The sequence below is a fragment of the Temnothorax americanus genome, unplaced genomic scaffold, assembly GCF_048541705.1.
Source record: "Temnothorax americanus isolate GAGA-0224 unplaced genomic scaffold, ASM4854170v1 Scaffold28, whole genome shotgun sequence".
In the NCBI taxonomy this organism is placed as follows: domain Eukaryota; kingdom Metazoa; phylum Arthropoda; class Insecta; order Hymenoptera; family Formicidae; genus Temnothorax; species Temnothorax americanus.
In genome coordinates, this window is record NW_027509421.1 from 2,016,502 (window position 1) to 2,035,616 (window position 19,115).

Below are 19,115 nucleotides of genomic sequence, written 5' to 3' on the forward strand. Positions count from 1 at the left end.
AAAAATACTAAAAATACTTGTCCACTTAAAAACTAAAACAATACTTTATCGATAAAAAAAATCAGCCCGATATTATAAATATTTGAAATAGCGATTTATTTTTAATTCTATTATATTTTCCAGTCTTTTCTACCCCTATTTCATATATAATTGATTAAAATTTGGTTGATCAGATCAAGTTTTATAAAGCTTCTATGTATGTACGAATTCTTCGAAATTTCAAATGTGTGTAATACGAGATCTGATCAATCAAATTTTAATGAATTATATATGAAATAGGGGTAGAAAAAAAACTGGAAAATATAATAAAATTAAAAATAAATCGCTATCTCAAATATTGAGAAAGCGGCAGCGTAAAACACATTTTTCAAAAAAAGGAAAATCTGCATAAAATCTATACCGGTAGACCGATTTCAATAAAATTTGAGGAGGACATACTTTCTATGATACTCTATTTGTGTGCAAAAATTCAAACTGGTATCTAAAAAAATTGTAGAAGTAGATGCGTGTACAAAAATCCGTACACACACACACACACACACACACACACACACACACACACACACACACACACACACACACACACACACACACATACATACATACTTCCGGACATTTTTTACTAATATGATTTTTCGACATTTTAGAACATTCTAAACCTATTTCCATCAAAATCTCGAAAAAAATTGTTTCACCATTACAAAGGTATTTCACCTCTATGAGGAAGCAATAGAATTGCTCTAAAACTTCTAAAGTAAAAGTAGTAAGTATGACGATTTTCAATTATAGATATGTAGAATCTTATATATTTTATCTTACATTTTTATAATCTATAAAGAGTATAAATAGTAAAAAAACAATAGCAATATTATATACTAATTTAAAAGTTTGCATATAGTAATGTCTCCGTGAATTTTAGAAAATACTATGTGTACATATAATTGTGTTTCTTTCTTCCACACAATTACTTATTAGATAAATATATTATATTAATTTTTATAAAAATTATACTGTTAAGTTTATTTATTATATGAGAATTATATCAAATTAATAGGTTATTTATTTCGAGATAAGCTTTTGGATTTGACATATTTTATTTGATAAGGATAACAATAAAATTGATGTGATATCCTTATATATATATTTGTTTTGTTACCAATATGATGAATGACGTTCATATAGAGCGGAAACGAAAGCCTTACTGAGTTCTAAGGCCGCGACCTCGAACTCTTGAATTCGTCAGTTTGTGCGATGATAGTTTATAATTCAAGTGATTTTACACACACACACGCACACACACACACACACACACATTGATTTCGTAATATTTAATTACCCATCACGTAGAATAACAAATATTTGTTCGATATTTCAGAAATTTGAAATAAAAATATAAAAAATATTATCGTCGAACACTAACTAGTTCTCATTTAACGGTTCACCTGAAAGTAATTAGTGTCTTAACAATTTTACTAACAGAAATTAGATTCGAATATTATAAAAAACGATGTCAAATCTGTGTGTGTGTGCCTATACGTTATATCAGTTCTACTCTAATGTTTATATCATAATGTCATTATATACTATGTAAATGGTATTAATGTAAAAAATTTTTAAAAATTGACAATTTTTTTTATTGCGTACGATAATGCGAATGTGTGGAGATCGCTCGAGAAAGAGAAATTATTTCGTTATAATATAAGAAGCAACCGATTAGTTTAATTATATTAAAGCTCGAAATCTGCACGTCATTGCTTCCGATTATAAATATCGTGACTTGCGAGACATCTATAGTTTCCATGCATGCGATCAAGAACCTAGCTGTGATTGTAAAGGAAATGATTGATCAGAAAATAATAATTGTTATTAAATAATGATGAATTATTTATGTATAATTGTTAATAAAATATGAATAAATATAATATATAAATTTATATAATTCTTTATCATTATTTATATATAATTATATATTATATAATTAATAATTAATATTTTAATAGTTATTGGAATATTCAATGCAGAAACCTCTATGGTATAATTAACTTTTTGTTATCTTTTCCAAAAATTTTATTACAAAATTTTTAGTGATAAAAAATTGTAAGTTAGAAAAATCGTAACCAGTTACTGTAATGTACTTCACAAAATACTTACCTTTGTATATCACAATTAGTACGTTGCATTTTCACATATTATAAATTTCAGCATGCATAACTTTTTATATTTGCATCCTATAATGTATTTTTATATAACTATACCAATATTTAAACTTTTACATATATATCTAAAATATTTTTTAATTAAAAATACAAAAATAATTTATTCGATATTCAATACAACTTATATATATATATATATTTCAACCTTTGACTCTGTTATTACGTCATCTCGATGCTATTTGAGCGATATTTAAATTCCGTGAAAAATTTACCTGTTGTTTCTCACGTTATTAATGTAAACAAAAAGGATTTCGCTCTTCATGGAATAAAGTAATATGTGTGAGACAAAGAGGGTAAGATAAAGAGAAAGAGAAACTAGTTATTGAAAAAATGGTGCAAATTAGAAATTTGCACTTGGCTTCCTCATAGAGGAAGTGACGTCTTAAGATGCTAATACAGCTCTCTGATTGTCTGATGACGCCTTAAGACTATACTTAAGACGATCTTGAATATAAGACCCGACTATGAATACCGGCCTTAAAGAATTACATAAAATAGAAATAGAGAAGACTGAAAAATATAACAAAATAAAAAATAGACCGATATCTTAAAATTTACAGAAGTTAAAGTTATTACAGACATTTTTCTAAAAATTAGGGACCTTTGATTGCGTATAAAGCTTAGTCTAATCAACCAAATCTTAAAGAATTATATATGAAAATAGGGGTAGAAAAAAAAGACTGAAAAATATAATAAAATTAAAAATAGATCGATATCTCCAAATTTGCGGAAATTAAAGCATAAACAAACATTTCTGCAAATTCAAAATTTTATTAAAAAAGAACCCCTTGATTATTAGCAATTTTTATTAATTCTATTATATTCTTCAGTTTTTTTTCTACCCTTATTTCATATATAATTCGTTAAGATTTGGTTGATTAGTTCTGGAGTTATAGAAATTTCGGTAAATTTGGCACATACATACACACATACACACATACACACATACCGATATTTTTTTAAAATAGCGATTTTTCGACGTTTTAGAACATTCTGAACACATTAGCAAAAGCAACTAAAAAAAAAATTTTTTTACGAAAATAAAGCTTCCTCTATGAGGAAGCAAAAATGAGATTTCCTTATGTATATTTGATGTACTGGTAGTTTGATTTTTGCGAGTTATTCTCTTCTGTGCAATTTATAAATAATGTATACCTTATTCCATTGTTTCTCTATATCATCGTTCTTACAATTTATATTTTATAATATTAACAATATTCTAATTCTACTACATTACATTCTTCATAATAATAAGTTTGGCCTTTTAAAACGTAATTTTTTAATAATGTTTAGTTGCCTATAATTTAAATTACTAAAAAAAAAAGTTGCATTTTTTCTGTTTTAAATAAAGTTTCATGCAATTTTAATTAAAAATTGATTATAAAGATAAATAATACCATTAAAAGTTAGAAAAAATGCAATAAATAATTGTTAATAAAATTTTGTTATAAAAAACCCAAATTTATACTGGTTAGAGTGATCAATAATTAATTCAATAATTGTCGCAAAAAATAATGCGATAGAAATATTTAGTAGGTATATTAACAAATTTTGATTTTCTGTATGTTTATTACACAATATTATCTCGATATAGTCAAAGTCTCTTTTAATAATATTTTGTTTCTTTTTAAATTGTAACAGGGGCCTCCGTGTTTATATTTAATGAGTAAGTTTTTATTTTTTCAGAAATATGTATGTGTTTAGCAAATATGTTAAAAAATAACATTAGCAAACAGTAAAAATATTTTTTGTACGAAATTAGTTTTTAACTGATATGGCAAGAAACAGTTATATATATATTTGTGATGAGATGATAAATTATATTATTCCCCCGTTTATTTTATAATATCTCTTTATAAAATAAGAAAGTTATTGAATCTTTATTAGAAAATTAAATAGTCAATGGTCTTGATGAATAATTACATACTGAATACTTAACCATATCAGTCAAACACTTAAATAATCAATAGTGCTTATCGTACATTAGTGTATACATAGTATATGTATATAGAATATATGAAACACTACTATAGACAGGTAAAAACCATAGTGGTGTAAGTCAAATTTTTAAAAATATTGACTCGCATAAATGCAATCTATACAATATATAAAAATTGCATCTATGTACAGGAGTCAATATTTTTGAAAATTTGACTTACACCACTATATAGTTTTTACCTCTCTATATATAAAAGTTTGTTTTTTCAAAGCAAATATTACTGTGATTTGCTTATGAACAAAAATTCAAGATATCGACGAAGATATCGACGAAGACAGAGTAGGTACAATATATTTCTACTAAAAATCGGTGCTGGATTTTATATTATAAAAAAATGTAATTGTTTGATTTGTTCGTGCAACCATCAATAACAGCATTGAATAATTCTGTCTTATCAATGTTTGGCAAGAAATCTTTTACAAGTATCCTTTACAGATTTCGCAGTTTATCTTCTAAAACTTTCTTGATCGTAAAAATTAATTATAGTACATCCTTAATAACATAAATATGTAAATAATAATATCTAAAATCCCAATAATTCAAATACGATGTATATATTTAAAAAAAAAATAAATTAATGTATTCTTTAAAAATGTTGAATACATTTCGTGAAATATTACAAAGTCTAACGCAAAAATGCGTTCTGTCATTTTCTTTAACACTAACGAAAATTTCAAAATTTTTAAAATTTTTATATTTTTCTGTAAAAAACATATTTTTTGTGCAGCAAAAATATATAATAAATACACACAAACATACATCTCAAAGATTATCGCTGTCTCAATTGCTTTGTTTATTTTTTACATCGTAAAAAAAGATTTGGAATTAAATTTGCAAGTATATACTCTCACGTACTGAGAATATACTATAAGTAGTATAAGTAAAACAATTTCTGTGTTTCGAAGCAAAATTTAAAACATAAATTTGGAACGTACGCAACTACGGTGATCAAGATGTACATCACTAGATTATGAATTTTTTAAATACACAGAGAAAAAGAATATTCTTGATTTGAAAATATCTTTAGTTTCAATGTGGAAATCTTTAAATGAGATTACATTGCGTTAAACTTGCTTGAAGAAAACTTACTTGAATGAAATCATTATATAGTGCAACCAAGAAAAAAAATGTTAAAATAAAAAGTTAAAATTCTTATAAAATTTTAGAGTGATCTTGCTTATATACAAAACAATCTATATTTTCTTATAGGAATTTTAATTTTTTATTTCAACATTTTTTTTGGTTGCACTGTATAATGACTTCATTCAAGCAAGTTTTCTTTAAGCAAGTTTAACGCAATATAATCTCATTTCAAGATTTCCACGTTGAAACTAAAGATATTTTCAAATCAAGAACATTTTTTTTCTGTGTATAGAACTTCGAAACAGAATTTGATAAACTTATTCTATCTACATATTTCATGCCAGATCGTATTATGCATCTCATTAATATCACTTCGCAACTCGAAAAGGCATAAATTTTTTATGCAAGAGTAATACTTCAATCTTCTATAGATCGCGCGTAATTCGCGTAAGGATCGCTTGTAAGCAGATTGTTCTTGATACAAATAAGTCAAATCTATCTTTACTCATATTTGTTAGATACCATTCTCTCGTACGTATTAATCTACTTTCATAACATGCATTGTACAAATATCGGCGGAGTAATCGCGAGGGAGAAAATTATCCAGCGTGACATTTTATTACGTTACAAGAATCTAATCCGCTCCCTAATTAACTATGAAAGAATCTTGAAAAAAAAAAAAATCATTCTTCTGCTCTCACACTTACAGTTCTACGGGTAGAAAGACTCTGGCAACGAGTCCTTTAATCGGATTTACCACGGTCCATCTCTTTTGAGATTGCGTGACCATTAACACTAGTAGTGCCGTTAGCAGCACCATTGGCCTTCAATTCCCTTCGCACATTCGATTTCATAAAATTATTCGCGTAGAACGATCCGAACATGTAAATGAACAAGCCGGCGTTGATCGTGAGCAGGAACGACAGCGGCTTCGGAAAGTTGCAGCTGGTGAAGAGCATTTGAAAATTATGGGAAAATACTATGATGAACTGCACGATCTGCATGGTAGTCAGATGCTTCTTCCACCAGAGGTATTTCTGCATTTGCGGCCCGAACGCGGCCAGCATGTAATAGGTATACATGAAGACGTGGACGAAGGAGTTTATGACGCCGAGAAGGGTCGGATGACCGCCAGCGAAGAACTTGACACCGATCCAGGCGCAGACTGGCATCAACGAGTGATGATAGAGATGCAGAAATGAGATCTGTCGATCTTTCTTCCGTAAAACAAAGAACACCGTGTCCAGCAGCTCGATCAGTTTGCACATGAAGTATAAGTACACGGCGTGGGCCATCTACAAAAGGATAATTATATAAAGATCGTGCGGATATACGCTAATGATAGATTGTAATTATCAAGTCAAGCGACAATTTCTCCCAGGAGAACGGAACGTCCCTTCACCTAAGGCGGACTTGGAATCTACATTGAATTCGAGCACTGGTTTAAAGTTGCCGTAATAACGGGTGCAACGGTAGAAGCTTGTTAGAAAAATACCTACTCAATTTAAGTGCATTAAATGTCTTCAAAAGTCTTATTACCATAATTTTCCCGTACAGCACGGAACAAGTTGCAAATACATTGTGTAACATTAGATTTTTTTGTCGTAAAATTATTGTAATATTGGAGTAGCCAATAAAACATCCGATTTGAGAGAACTTGCGGTGTAATATTATCGCAATATATTAATGCAACGTCTTTATAAACGTGCAGCAATATAGGATGTATGTTAGACGCTTACAAATAATTTTAATGATACAGATATGAAAAGCGTATGGAGAAGGAAATGTCCTTTGCCCCACAATTTGCAAGTAATTGCAATATTGCGGAATATAATTAAAATATTCCGTGCTATATAGATTGTTATAAAAGTTATTATGTTAATAACGGCGTTCAGACTTACCCTAATTGAACTCGGTTTATATGTATAATCAACTGGTTGACAAATAAAACTATATTCGTACAACCAGCCACCCATTAAACCTTCGTGAACCAGATAAAGACTTAACAGAACCTGAATAAAATTATAAATTATTAGAGTGTTTCTCAAGTCGTACGGCTTCTTGTCCTTCATGTATCTCGGTCCAGCGGAAACGCAGAAGTACAAATATGTCGCTATGATCGTCAGGACAGGACCGGGACTAGAGACCAAAAACCATTCTTGCGTTCTCGGATCTATAAAAATATAAGCGTTTTAACATATAATGTAATATAACGTTAACATGTAACATTATTTCTTTTTAAATATAATTCTGTTGTTATAAAATTACCATGTTTGTTGTCCATCAAATCTCTATACCACTCCACGATGTACGACATCTCGCAGTCTAACTTCGTAAATCTGCAAAAATACATTGTAAATTAGTTTAAAATATTAAAGTTTGATTTGTCTAACATAAATTTTATATTCTTTTCCTTGCAGAAATTCAAGAAGAAATTTATTCTCACCGCATTTTAATAACAAATAACAATTAACAAATAGAATGCAAAAGTCCAATTTAATAAATTATAGTTTATATATTTGTGTATTAATAATAATAATAAAATATTTTATCTTCTTTAGGATATTCTTATCTTTTTTTATAGAGATTAATAATAAATATGTAATAGAAAAAGTACAGCGCTGTGTGAAACAACATGCGTTATCTTATACAAAGTATAATACAATTTAATTATTTTATTATTGTTAATTATTTTATTTATTATAAGTTTATAAATTTTATATGAATTAAAAGTTAATTATGTCTTAATTTTACCGCTTATGAGAAGAAAATACTAGATTACTCTATGAACAGTTGCGACATTGGTATTGCAAGATAATGCAGTTATGCAGAAAACGCGCATTTAAAAAACAAATGACTATGAAAGTGTTCTACTTGTCTCCTCGGCCGTCCTTGGTGGTCCTAATGACAATATAAATTACAAGGGACAGTAAGGGAATGGAAACTTGTTTGTGCCTTTTCCTAAATTGCAACGAGCGATTGCAACGGCCGTAAGATGTATAAGTGCAATTTTAATTAGGATTCAACGAACACTCTGCGAAAGACACAATTAAATTTTGAATCCCTGAAATTTTATATAAAATGGACCAAAAGTCGATTCCTTCAACGCCAACTATATAAATACAACTATAACGTAATTATATTTTTGTCTTTTTTTAGAATCATTAATTATATTATTTTTTAGAAGAGACATTCAGAACCTCAGAAAAGCTCATTCAGAAACTCAGTTAAAATTAGCTGATATCATAGAAGTCTAAGTCTAATTCGGGTATTTTAGATATGACACTATTTTTAAAGAAAATTACCGGGTAAGTTAGGCAGTGTGTAATCGATATTACGAAGATTTCATCTGCGGCACGCATGAAATTAATAAACGAATATTTAGATTAGTGTGTAAAAATACAAGACGTAACTTCTTAATGTATACTTCTACCGGATACTTCTTTTTTAATATAATCTTCCTATTATAGCATCTGAATAATATTTTGCGTATTATTTAAAAAATGTAAAAGAAAACTGAACACGTTGAATAAAAAGTAGGAGCAAAAACGAAATATTCGTGGCACGATTGCATTTATGTGCGGTATTTTCAAGAATTCTGATCATCCATCAAGTTGAAAGATCTTTCAAGTCAAAGATCTCTCTAGCTACGGGTCAAGTGCGAATCAAGGTGAACGAGATTTCTGTGAAGTTGCAGCAAAGCAATGTCTTTCCCCGTTGCTGCTCCCCTTGCATAAACCAGATAGACGATCGGACTTCCCCAATGATCGGTCTCGTTCTACACGTCATGATTCGCTCAAAAGGGATTCATAGAAACGATTTTCTCTCGTAATTATTTGCAATGATACGTTAAAAAGCTCTTTGTCATATTTAATTAATTCTAAAAAAAATTATTTAATTGTTTTAATATCAAGAGACCCGATAGCCAAGTATATTTTTTTCTTATTTTACTGAACTACTACGTAAGTACGTAGTTTTATGAGGTCCTAGATTAAAAGAGACTAACAACGGGCCGTAATTTTGTGTTCACAAAGTGCAATCTTACGTAAGTATCGATATATTTTTTAAAAATGTATCCAATTATCATTTTTCTAAGCAGCAAAACATTGATAATTTACTTCAATACAAGTAATACGATAATGACACTTGTGCAGCGAGCGTGTCGCAAGAACCGAAGAACCGACTAGTCACACTGTTGTCTTATGAAATCATTATTAGCAGTAAATCGTCGTTTAACAACGGGTTTTAAAAAGAAACGATCAAGATCTTTGGAGGACAACGATATGACTGCGGCCAAATTTCTGTGGTTAACCGCAGTTCGCGGAAAAAAAAAAAACAATTTCTCTTTGCGGAATACCATCCCATGTTGCCGCTTACGTCGTTAATGCTACCTACGAAGCATTTTCGACTTAATTTAGCTTAATTTTCATTCAATATTAAATAAGGATTGATATTAAATGTATCCGAATACGAAAAAAGAACTAAATTAGATGAAATTTTGTTTAAAAGTTGCGGCAAATAATATGCATTTACGGGACACTTTATTCTTGATATATAATTATAAGGATAGGGCGTCCTTGAATGAAGAACCTTGACGAAAAAATTGAGCATAAACCGGTTGCGATGTTTCACGGGGCTTCCCACAAATAAAGATCTAAGACAAGATGTGAAAATAAAAAGAAATCGTAATAATGATGTGACTAAAGATTATGAATGACTAGCTCCCGTTGGAAAACTACATATTTCTTCTTATTATGTGTATAAAATCAAAATATATAATAAGATTTTAATTATTTTAATTGTACGGTATGACGGTTATTGTATGATAATTATTTCTTTGTATTATATCTTATTCATATATAAATGTTACAATAAAATGACCTCAAAATTGTTTGTAAATTCGCGCGCGCCTGCACGCAAAATTGATTGATTTGATCAATAAGAAACGCTAATCTTATAATAATACATCAAATTTCGCATATTTTCGAATAAAGAGACACTTCGCGGCTTCGGTAAAGATAAATGTACTTGCTTATGTGTAATTTTATAAGGTCGCCCTTTTAAGACTAACAAAATAAGAAAGATTGAAATAAATTTCGTAAGTGTTCCACCTTGAGACCAGTTGTTGAACGAGACGGTGACCGCCAAAAGTTTATGCATCCAGCCGAGAAATGCGTTTGGTCATACATAAACACTACATTTGGACCGGAAATATTATTATTTTAATATATATTCAATATCGCTAATATAATTTTGTAGTAAATTGCATTAAATCTTTTTTAGTATATTGTGGATAATCGTAGTGTTTTAACATAAAAAAATCGCAGTAATTTCAAGGAAGACAGTACAGTAATATTTGAACGGTATCGATTCTTTTTTCTGTAACTATAGAAAATTCATAATTAAGAGGTAACGCTTTTCTATTTATTCTCTGACCGCACATATTATTCTACAAACATCTTCATAAACAATTATGCAAATAATTTACAATCAAAGTATAAATAGGGTTTAGAAATTATAAACAGCATCCGCGTTTCCTAGGACTTTTAAAATAAAAATATTCTTCTTCTGTATTTAATCCACGGTCGCGTATATATGTACGCATGTAAATATGCGGATGTAAATACAAGGATTTATCTGTTGTGCGTAATTCAAAGCTGCAATATTCCAAACCCTTTCTTAAACATTTACGAACCGCTTATCTGCTTGGTTTTGTCAAAATAGCAGCTTATTAAGTCCAACACTGTAGTTGAGAAGTACTCAGCGACCGATCACGAAAAGGCTACTTCGTTGAAAATATGAAAGTAGGCGAAATATTGCATCCTAAGATAATATAAGGTAGAGTCTACACGTAAGAAATCGTTTCTTTTGTATAATACATATACGGTAAACCTAAAAATATACGGTTTTAATAATTATAAATAAAGTGCCTCATATCAATAATAAATACGTCTTCTATGCTGATATTGAATATGTATATAGTGTAAAATTCAGAAATAATGCAATCGTGTGTTTCTTACTAATATAGAAATTAAATATTTTCTTTATATTCGAATACAATACAATCTGATTCCCACCCGCAGCAATTTGAATTGCATTTATTGATAAATCATATACCTCATTTAATATTAATATATTCACAGTCGCAATAATGATGTCAGAATCGGAAAATACTACGCGTACGTAAAGTGTGAAAAAGTGCTTGTAGTAAAATATGATGAATAAACATAGCATAATAGATTATAACTGAACATACAAAAGAAGGATTCCTTATGCGTAGATTCTAGCTATTACATTAGAATGCAATATTTCGCCTGCTCTCTTTCACATTTCCAACAAAGTGACCTTTTCGTGATCGGTCGCTGAGTATTTCTTAAATACGGTGTTAAACTGGATACTTTATTATTATACTGTTAACTCACGAATGATTACGTCCTCAAAGCCGGAAGCCATTCTTTACGGAATAACACCTAAAAGAACCGCCTAGATTTATCGATTAGGGTTTTTATATTCATCGACTATAAAATTATTGGTTCATATTAAATCTTAAATTGCTTAGATTATTTAAATTTCTTCAATAAAGCGAGTTGTTGAATAAAAAGATGATAATGTTAATTAATGTAATTAGTGTCAGCCACGATTGACGCACAAAACACAGATTCATCACAAAAAATACACGTACGTATAATAATAACAATTGTTATTGTTTACATTATATTTTACACGTGCATCGATACAATGATACGTAAAACATTAGCTAATTCATATCAAATACTAAATTGTTTAAATTTTTAAACTTTAATAAAGTGAATTGTTCAATGAAAAGGCGATAGGTAATGTTAATTATCGTGCCAGCTATACGATTGACGTAGAAAATACAGATTCCATCTAATCACAAAAAATACACGTGCATAACAACGGTTTTTATTGCTTACACTGTATTTTACACGTACATCGATATAATGATATAATACGTAAGACTATTTTTATTGTATATACAGTGTCTCTTTACGTACATATTTATTAGTCTTGCATTATAAATAATAATATTTTACCACAAAACGAGCGTATCATTTTGATTATTTTTCTTTATATTTGATTATTTTCTTTATATACTTTGTTTTTTGTATAATTCTAGATATTTTATACTCATTCATTGTGATAAGCAGAAAATTTACCTTAAATGGAAAGTATATGTTTCCTCTCAAATTTTCTTTTTCAATGTTAATTTATCATGATTAATGCATATTTGATATGGTAGAAAAATAATCTTATAGAATTATAGATCTTGGAAAAAATTGAAAATCCTATTTTAAATTTTGCCGCAGTTCTGCGTTTTGTAACTTTATATATGTTCTTACTTTATTTTTATCATACTATATCTAATGGTAATAATATCTACAAATTATGTATTATCACGATTTCCACGACAAAGTGAGTGGAATATAGAAAAATGTGGAATAAATATCGTAGAAAATGTAATTAATTTTCATTTAGTTTATAATATAATTACACCCACAGTTCAAAATATTTGAAACTTTTTATCAAAAATTATATTAAATAGATACTTAAGAAGTATTTTGTTAAAGGCAGTTTTCGATTCAATATGCAAATTTTATGAACTTATAAACAGATAATGGCCAATTTAATAAACGTTATTAATTACGATAGCTCTAGATGTAATCTATTAATTTCAAACAATTAATGTTCTACTAACTGTTTGAAATGCGCTCTACACTAAAAAAAAATGTAAAAACACGTATACGTTGCGGTATTACAAATCGTTAATTGGTCCACGTAAATTACTATCAATATCCAACGTTCGGGGGTAATTAGCGAATAAAACGTAGATATATCGAAACATTTAATCAGTGAAAAACACTCGGAGAATCTTAAAAAAAAAAAAAAAAAAAAATACTGGGTCCAAAATGTTTAATTGACTGTATTAACAGGAAAGAAGTAATTATCAGATTCTCTCTTTCTCTCCAAACAAAATTTTTATAACGGAAGCTTCGAATGTTCGGTAGCACAAGTTATTTACGGATATGTCTGGGGTTTTTTCTGCGCTTTCTTAAAACTCGTCTTTGTAGTATATTGTTCTCGGATTTTTATCTTGTTAATACTTGTTAATACTTCAGTATTAACGTATGGACCTTCGGCCACGTTTCCTTATTTGCGCTTCATACGTATACGTATGTGTAACTAATTTTGCGGTCGATAGGTATCTAAATAAAATAATGGCACGTCATTATCAGTTGCGTTAAAGTCAGCGACTTTCTCGGCCGCGTCCTTAAAAAGTTCCGGCCCATTCACGCGTCCTTCGGCGTCGAGACTTGCGAGGAAATTGTCTGATTTCGCGATCGGTCAATGCTTTATATACATATATATTCTTAATGTCTTGTCACGGAAACATTAATATGTATGTTGCTCTTCTGGAACACACGGACATATCCTGCAGTTGTTAATTCTTAAATAGCAGAGGGCATAAGGGGGTCATTGAATACACGAATCGCATAATAATTGTGAAATGTCTGTAGAACCGGTATACATACCATCGCCATATTTGTGAGTTTATCTAGAAAACTACAGCGATTAGATGTGCGTTTTAAATTTAATATTGTATATATTCATAAAATTAAAATATTTTTTTCCGAATAAATAAAGCTTTCCCAATCAAAATAACAAATCATTTATCAATTGTATGTTCTCATTTCTACGCTTAATTTGAGTGAAATTAATTCTAATGCATAATAATGCATAATAATGTGGATATCATGAAAATATCATAAAAAACGGGATATTAAAAATTAATATAACTTTAATAATTACTGGAATTAATTAAACAGTAATTAGTCAAACAACGAATTTCAAATGTATGAACTACAAATTTTAATATACGTATTAATGAGATTCAATGGGTTGCAAAAGACTTGGAAACCGTTCACTTATAATTTCATTGAGGCATGCAAGTGAACGTGGAAGTGATTGATAGTCTTTTCTACATTGCCATATGCATTTACAACTATGAAGAAATTTTAATATAACGATGTTTTCCTTTGTTTCTCGACTTACCGCGTAAGTGAATCCACTTTATTTATGTAAAACTAGTATTGGTATAGCTGATCAAATCGGGATAAGTCCAAAACAGAAAGAAACACTGTACTTATGTGATTCAATTGAGCAGACTGATTAGCGTGACAAACAGACAGATAAGTAGATAAATAAATAAACACGTATATTATGTATTTATCACAATTTCTTCATATATACTGCGTACAAAGGAACAATTTTAATATCTCGGGATAGCAAACAATGATACTGTAATAGTCAAATTTTAATTATATTATAATAACAATATAATTAAATAATTATTAAATAACTATATAATTAAACGTTGAATTTTTTACATTAGTTCTTTAGCGTATAATTAGCGTTATAATTAAAAATTAAAATAAATAAAATAAAATATTAAAGTGTAAAAATATCAACGTTTTCGAAATTGTATTTGAAGACAAAAGTCACATGTTTTATGTAATGTTTACGTTCAGCGGAAACACTAGTATAATAAGCACTTAACCAATAATTTGCGCTGATCGAATTATACTTTTAGATCTAAAGGAATCATTCTACCATAACTCAGACGTAAATAAATCCATACGTAATTATCTACCTATGTAGAAGAAAATTCCTAACCTTTGTAGAAGGAAATTACAAGATTTTTCTAAAATCTTATTATTCTTTTAAGTTATAATGTAAAATGAAGTCGGCCGTTTTTTATATATAACAAAATATAATATATGGACGATCGGATAATGTTATGAAAATATGAGTTTCGCTCTAACAAAAATAATTTTGGATTGATTAAATTTAAAATATAGAACATTGTCTTATCCGTGCATGCTTATTCTTTTAAATTTTGTTATCTTTTTATGTAATACTGTTTGATAACAGAGGAAAAACAAATTGGATCAACTATGGATGTTCTTCAACTGTCATCTGAATAAAATTCCCGCAAAATATAATTTATTGATGCTGAATTATAATATTAATACTCACATAAAAATACAAAATAAAATCAGTCACTAAATCTTGACCAGAATCTTCTTGTCACCAGTCAAAGCTAGGATGGCCGGCTAGAATAGCTATTCTCGATCGTGATTTCGCAATCCCAAAAGATCCCTTGGTCCACCAATTTGCGCAGTTTCAATAAAATCCTTGATCCACCAGATTTGCGCAGTTTCAATAATCCGGCAGTCTTCGTCAATACTACCGGCAAGATCGTCGTTGTCACTAGTAAGATGCTCGCTACGATCAGACTATTTATTATCGGTGCCTACCGTGTCTATCAGATTTTTCTCACGATCGTCGTTGTTCACACGACTGTTTACCGGATCGGACTGACGAACGGTATTTAATGTGTATCTGATTCAAGACACGAGGAAAATCGGAAAAAATAGGAAAGAGTAAAAAAGGAAAACCGACGGCGATAGATGAATAGAGATTAGTCTCCGATGCAAGTTAACGAGAGACTGTTTGAACACCGTGTGTGGAGTGGCGGTTCGTATCACAGTACGACGGATGCACGACGCTGCACCGCGGGTTCTTTCCCCCTTTCGCAAACGACGTGGACGTCCTCCGGAGTAGTAGCAGCAGCAGCAACAGCAGTAGCGCAATGTATCGACGAGCGAAGTGTTTTTATCAAACCGCTGTCCTTCCTTTCGTCGTGTTGTTATTAAGTATTTGGAGGTCTACCACCAACGCGAGATTTATGTATAATGTATAAGTAATCAGTAATTCACTTGTAACTGCGTCTCACAAATAATTCAAAAGAGTTTTGCGCGAAAAAGAAATTATATATAATAGATAATTAAATTATATCAGCACATTAATAAAAACTTTGAAAATAACATTGTTTAGAACTCCGTAATCTAAAGAAGCGTGCCATTAATTTAGATATAAAACGTATTAGATATAAAAAACGAAAACGCGATACATTTTAGAAAATAAAAAATTGAAGTTATGTATAAAAGTTTTTGAGTTATTCTAACCTTGAAAAAAAATCTAATTTCTTATTTCGCGCGCGCGCGTATATATATTTACAATAGTCATATTACAACACGAACTTGTATTGGGAATTATGGGCTAGCCATGAAAGCGAGTATCTTTTACTATCGTTGCGTGTAACTTAATTGCGTCAGAAGAAGCATAAAAATATGAAAAAGGAATTTAATACATAAAATAATCTAGCGCGAACACTTTGGACATCAAACAAAACGTATTAATACTGAATCAATACTCAGTAAGTCACATGGGAATCCATGTTTTATAATCGCTATCTTAGAAAAGGAACAAAGTGGTACATGTCGATTTACATAATTACGATCTGTGTTCATCGTGTCACTCGACTCAATGTGACTCGAGAATTCTTGTAATTCTTACCGAAGATTATGGGAATATTTGTATTGTCATTGTGAATCTTGGCGTAACAGAGACCGATTGCGCTTACACACACACATCTCTCTCTCTCTCTCTCTCTCTCTCTCTCTCTCTCTCTCTCTCTCTCTCTCTCTCTCTTTCTCTCTCTCTCTCTCTCTCTCTCTCTCTCTCTAAATTATATACAATGTATATTTCGCGCGTAGTAGTAATTAGCACATTGGCAAATTTCTTACGGCTTTATTGGTTGATTAGTTAACTATCGCTCGAGATTTCTCGCGAAATCCATACCTACTTGTTTGGTTACTTTCGAAATTTATTTTTCTAAATTGCAATACGCCACTCCCTGCAAGCCTATTTTTTGTTATCTTGCATTATAACTTCGCTATTGAAACCCATTAGCTTACAACGCAAATATGTGACTAATGCAAGTGATGGAAAATTTGTGGTGACGATTGAAAGAAGAAAATGCACAGTAATCGCGACACTGTTTGCAAGAGAAAATTTACATTATGATTTGTATAGATTATTAGCAATTAGTCAATAACTGTTAGACAATCAATTATGTGTAATAATCGGAAAAACCTTACATATAAGTAATATGTTTCGGATAACGTAGCGTTAAGATTAAACATTCGAATAATATGTATTTCCTCCCATGTACTTGTCATAAATTTAAGATATATATAATATAGTTATAAATCATATTTGATACTTTGATCTATCGATCAATTTTATATTACGACTGAAATTAATAAAGCATGCAATAAATGATGAACACAGTTATTAGATGGTAATATTTCATATATTTCCATATATCACTATTGTATATTGTTTATATTATTTACAGTAACGCTTCAATTAATAAGCCAGAGCAAGATGACATTTCATACATATGCCTGCATCTTGTCTGTAATGTATTATTATTTATACAATAATCCGTAATCATGTCCGTGTTTTAATGAGAAGACAGCTTACGTCAGAGCAACTGCAAATAACGTTATTTTCCTCCAGCTGTATGAAAAATTTGCTACCGTATCTAATTTGGTTTTAAAATTGCAAGATTCCTCTAATAAAACATTAGATCTGTAGTTAAATGGATAAGAAGACGTTGCAAGAGAGACACTTTCCATCGAATTTTATGCGCGTATATTGAGGTCGATCATAAACGCGAGTTGAAAGAACTCGCGAAGAAGGTGCTCATGATAACGAAGGTAATGTCTGCAGCTTTTTTGCAGCTCCCTTTAACCTTGCCTGAGGCCTTACCGATCTTTTGTCGCAAGGCAATTTTCTGACACATTATAAATTTCTTTTTGCTGTTGAACGTATCTATTATTTCTACCAATATAATATTTACAAAATTTGTTTCTTTAAACATTTCTAACAATTTTTATCAAGTCATTTATCATTTATACCACTCTTTAAGAAGCTATATAAAGTTGTAATTATTGTACCTAATTGTTACTTTTTCTCGCAATATTAATTAGTTCTTTTGTTGTGCGCTATACTTGATAATTGTTTAGTATGCAAATATCTTTGTAAACTCTGAATGTAAATTATAATAAATTTAATGCGCTCTCTCTCTCTCTCTCTCTCTCTCTCTCTCTCTCTCTCTCTCTCTCTTCCTCTGTTTCTCTGGAACTCTGGATAATACTACTTTTCATTATATCTGAGTAATACTACTTAATTTATTATAAATTGTTATTTAATAGCACAATCGTTCGTGACATAAGTATAAATTTCCGTTGATAAGCAAACCATTATTATAATATGTAAATGCGTGTTAATTATTGCACAGATATTCATATGTATTCTTTTGTTATTTTTTCCCAGTTATAATCGCACGCTTCTCTCTCATAATGTGCACCTATTAAATTATATTGCTTATAGTTAACAGATAAGAAAAAAATTGAATGCAGGTAGAAGATATTTAACAAGCGCAATTTAGAGAGAAGGTCGGACTTATCGATTTTATAAATATTCAATCTATAATGACGTCAAATGTCAAGAATTATATAATGATTTATATAATAACATATCTTAGTATGGAGTAATTACGTGCACGTTTTTCGGATTTTGTAGTTTTACACAATGCTTTTACATATGTATTTATGTGAAGCATCGTTCCATGGAATGTTTATCGTGAGCATAATAACAAGAGGATTACATACTTTCGCAATAATATATAATGTTAATTGCATCTTGCCGTCGAGATGGCTTTCGTTGAATAGAAAAGTCAGGTTGTTTTCTCTATCACGATCGTATATTTCTTCTCATCCTTAGTGAGTACTCTTTGTCCAGCAACGGCGTTAAAGTTTTAAAACAGATGCATAGATATTTTTCTCCATATTTTTCTGGTATTTGCATAAATAATGTTATTATTG

The 19,115-nt window shown here is 29.8% G+C and overlaps 1 protein-coding gene across 2 annotated transcripts; it reads right to left on the minus strand.

Annotated features, from left to right (window-relative positions):
• Positions 1-3,765: 3,765 nt before the first annotated feature.
• LOC143899601 (very long chain fatty acid elongase 7) lies at positions 3,766-15,892 on the minus strand. Of its 2 annotated transcripts, XM_077409992.1 has the most exons (5): positions 15,636-15,892; positions 15,355-15,564; positions 7,567-7,637; positions 7,200-7,471; positions 3,766-6,593 (listed from the first exon to the last, which is right to left on the minus strand). In XM_077409992.1, the coding sequence occupies exons 3-5, from the start codon at positions 7,613-7,615 to the stop codon at positions 6,042-6,044; spliced, it is 873 nt and encodes a 290-aa protein (XP_077266118.1). In that variant the 5' UTR covers positions 7,616-7,637; positions 15,355-15,564; positions 15,636-15,892; the 3' UTR covers positions 3,766-6,041. The 2 variants fall into 2 exon arrangements, with proteins under 2 accessions (XP_077266118.1, XP_077266116.1); XM_077409990.1 differs by having other exon boundaries at positions 15,355-15,892.
• Positions 15,893-19,115: the final 3,223 nt, after the last annotated feature.

What these genes read in the sequence shown, in the direction of transcription:
- LOC143899601 (XM_077409992.1), bottom strand. Translation starts at nt 7,615, where the DNA reads ATGTCGTACATCGTGGAGTGGTATAGAGATTTGATGGACAACAAACAT. An exon ending in TTTGATGGACAACAAACATG is followed by an intron (nt 7,472 to 7,566) that starts GTAATTTTATAA and finishes ATATTTTTATAG; the next exon opens with ATCCGAGAACGCAAGAATGG. An exon ending in ATAAACCGAGTTCAATTAGG is followed by an intron (nt 6,594 to 7,199) that starts GTAAGTCTGAAC and finishes ATCCTTTTGTAG; the next exon opens with ATGGCCCACGCCGTGTACTT.